This window comes from Phymastichus coffea, unplaced genomic scaffold (genome assembly GCF_024137745.1).
Source record: "Phymastichus coffea isolate CEN01 unplaced genomic scaffold, Cenicafe_Pcof_1.1 PCOF00346, whole genome shotgun sequence".
NCBI classification, from domain to species: Eukaryota; Metazoa; Arthropoda; class Insecta; order Hymenoptera; family Eulophidae; genus Phymastichus; species Phymastichus coffea.
The window spans coordinates 26,339-30,054 of record NW_026707157.1 but is presented as its reverse complement, the minus strand read 5'-3'; the positions used below and the strand labels follow the sequence as shown (position 1 = coordinate 30,054).

General features: G+C 52.7%; 1 protein-coding gene across 1 annotated transcript; it reads left to right on the top strand.

Annotated features, from left to right (window-relative positions):
- Window positions 1-241: 241 nt before the first annotated feature.
- Window positions 242-1,919, top strand: LOC131674924 (trypsin-1-like). The gene is made up of 3 exons (XM_058953740.1): window positions 242-290; window positions 1,082-1,410; window positions 1,482-1,919. Exons 1-3 carry the CDS (start codon window positions 242-244, stop codon window positions 1,911-1,913), a joined length of 810 nt encoding a protein of 269 aa, XP_058809723.1. The 3' UTR covers window positions 1,914-1,919.
- Window positions 1,920-3,716: the final 1,797 nt, after the last annotated feature.

Here is a 3,716-nt window from a genome sequence, read left to right as displayed (position 1 = left end):
CTAAAAACTTTCCCGTCGATGCAACGATAACGGCCGACAAAAATACAACTCATCGAGCCTAGAAGCAAGAGAAAGCGACGATTCCGGCGTGGCGCAGCGCTCGAAGTGTCAGCGCACGCGTGAGTTTTTTTTATCGCTCGGCCGAATTTTCAGGTGACGCCGCGAGAGCGATAAAAGCCGGATTATAAGAGGCCGCGGGGGATGAACCGCGGGGATCAGTGCTTTTTTTCGTGCAGTGGCAATGCAACGGCTGTTGTCGGTGACGCTTATCTCGCTCGCCATTGTGGCAGGTACGTCTCGTTCTCGTCTCTTTTCGAAGTGAATGGGGTATTATCCGCCTCTTTGCATTGCATTCCAACTCACGCGCCATCCCATTGTGCCAACGAGATGCGGCGGCGTGGCTGCTTTTTGAACACGGTTATTAGAATGCACTTTGGCGCGCTTTCGCTTCGAGGGCTTTTCGGGCTGGAGCGGTCGTACGTGGCTTTGGCCTTGCTATGCTATCCTGCCGAGAACGCAAATGGAATTACGTTTCATTTTTCCGTCGGCGAGACAGCGGAGGTAACCGGTCCTCGATGGACTTCACCGTATCGCGTGCGTTGGTGGCTCACACTGCCAAGGAACGAGATTGGCGAAAGAAAGATCGATGAAAAAGCAGTTGGGATATTTCAGCCGCATTTCTTCCTTGATGGATGTAGCCATTTCTGGCGTAAAGATGTTCTCGCGCCCGGAAACCTGCGAGCGCGAACTCTGGAGAAGCAGCATCGCCGCGTACATCTAGCCAACGTAAATAGCTTAAAGCTTTTCTTACGCTGAACGAAACTTTCTTCGGCACGTTTAACGGTGATGCACTCCTGTGAAAATACTTTTAATTTGTACTTTGCACGACGAAACCAAGTTCTGAATTTCTTCGAAAAGCCTTAAATTAAAAAGTTGCATCGAAGGAATGTTCTTATATTGCAGTAGGAAAGGTCGTGCTTAGGTTAAGAACTTTATTTTCATTAGAAGCGTTTCTTTTTGCATTGCGGTCAGCGCGCGAGATCAACAAGTTTATCGAACAGCGGAACATTGAAATTTGCAGCCGAACCTCACATCGCCCACAGACTAAGCCCAGCAACCCCGCAAGGTCGCCTAGTGGGTGGTCGCGAGGCACCGATCGAGCGCTATCCCCACCAAGTGCTGCTGGAAGCACGTGGCCAAGGATTCTGCGGTGGCAGTATAATATCGAAGCGTCACGTGCTCACGGCTGCCCATTGTCTCGTGTATCCCGCCGAATGGGTGCACGTGCGCGCCGGCACTGCCAATCGAAGCCTCGGCGGCAGCGTTCACCGAGTCGTCAGGTGGTTCGAGCACGAGCAGTACGAAGTCGACGAGCGCGGCGTTCCGAGCAACGACATCGCCGTTTTCGAGGTAGTTACTTCTTTGTGCCGAACGAGCGTCGAAAGATAAGCGATTCTAATTAATCACGCGATTGGACGCAGGTGTGTGGACCATTTAGCATCGACGGCTCGCGCAAGCCGATAGCCCTGTTCTCGGCCAACGAGACGTCGAGCGTTGGCTCGCCGGCCACCATCACAGGCTGGGGAAGTCTGCTGAGCGAATTTGGCCGCGTATCTCAAGCATTGCGAGCAGCTACGATTCCATTGATCGACGTGAACGTCTGTCGGGAAGCTTACAAGACCTTCGGTGGTTTACCCGAGGGTCAGATCTGCGCTGCTTATTACGGTGAGAGCAGCAGGGACGCTTGCCAAGGCGATTCCGGTGGCCCGTTGGTTATTGGCGGCAGACAAGCTGGCATCGTGAGCTGGGGCAATGGTTGCGCCAAGCAAGGTTACCCGGGAGTTTATACCGAAGTTGCTCGGTACAGGGACTGGATCGAGTCGAAAATTGGAAGACTCGATAGTTTGATTTAAAGCAAGTTTAGCCGCAGCGTGTATCGATGAATCTTTCGTTGGTTGTTTTAATACGAATACGAATGAATGTTATTTCGAAAGTGTGTTATATTTTGCATTTACGTCGACAGGCAGCATCCAGTATAAACCTTTATAATTATGCATTATATCAAATAAATAAAGGACAATAGGAATCCCCAAGCATTTTCACGATCGATAAGTCGCAACAGACAAGTTTTGGTCTGTGCAATTTAAATCAAATAGAACTTGTCTCGCTGGCTGCCACAAATCCGAATAGCTATACAAGGATAGCTCGACTAAACCCAACCCTCCCTCTGGTGGCATTATCGATTTGGTTGTCATCGCGAGCAACTCTCTTCGGCAACGAAAATGCTCGAAAAGAACCACGAGGCGAGCAATCGAATCTAGATCCGAGAAAAGACCGCTTACAGCAAGGTTTCCGGAAAAAGCGCATTTGCGCGTCAACGTCGCTTCCCAAATGAAGAGTGCGGGGGGGGGGGGGCGCAATTCTGCTCCGACGAGTCGTAAACGAGAGGTCGGCACCTTGCCCTTTGTCCCGCGCCGAGGCACTCCATTGTTCGTCGGCGAGACGGACGGAGCCCGAGAATCCATGCGCCGAAGAATTCAATCGACACGTCCGATTGAGTTGCGTTTAGTCCCTTGCCGCGTGAAATTGGGCCGGAACCCGAGAGCGGATAAGCTCGTAGGAGACGAGGCACACGCTGAGAGCCAAACGACGCGGCGGAAGAGGGATACGACGAGACGAAGATTTTCCGCGCGCAACTTTTTCCCGCGGTGCTTCGCGTATCGATTACCGTCCGCTCCACTCTCGTTGCGGTCTCTGTGTCTTCCTCTCAATTGTCGGCCGAGACCGCGAGATTTGTCGCGTTCAGCGCGCGGAAGTGAAATTCGACGATCGAGTTCGCGAGAATGGCCGACACTTCGCCTTTGCCGAAAGTCGTCTCGCGACCGAGCCTCCGCTTCTCTCTCGCTTTCCCGTCGACCAGTCAATCACTCGCGTGCCAAGAAAAAGTTGTTGGCTTGCCACCGCGTCTCCATCGATGAACGATAGAATTGCCTTCGAGCGTTCCGGTGACAAGTCCTGGCGGTTCTTCTCCTGATCGACAAGCTCGACGCGTTCGTTATTTATTCGGGGCGTCTTCAGCCGACCGTGCGCCCCGCGTAAGCTCGCGATTTCACTGCGGCGCGCGTAAAAGGCGCAACTCGTTGCGCGGCGAGCGCGCAAAGTGCCGAATTGCCGAGCGCAAGGAGTTCGCTCTCGTCGTATTGGCGAGAGTGCGCGTCGGATTAGCGTATCGCACGACAGAGAGCAATCGGGCGCCGGCGAGTCGGTAGCTGCCGATGGGGGCACTGGTACAGCTTCTTCCTGCGTAATCGCGGAAGCGCGCAGCCTTCGCGTATAAGGCGAGCTCGGCATCGAGGATCGCTTCCGCGCAGGCAGTTGACCTTTCCGTACATTCGCACACGTGCGCGCGATCTATGATATATATGCATATATCGCGGGCACACACACACACGTACGTAGCAGCGCGTGAGCTTCTATGCATGTAATGCCGTACAGCCTTGCCACGCGATCACGATTGATCGAGCTTTCCTCGGTAATGCACTTGGGTTACTGTGTCAATGACGATTATGCGTTTTTTTTTCTTTTCTTCTTCTATTCTCTTTTCACCACGTGCTTTCGACAGTTTTTTTTTTTCTTTCGCTCGATCTTTTACTTAGCAAACGCGTACGTGCTCGCGTGACACGAGCGTTTCGGAAAATTACGCGAGAATTTGGTCG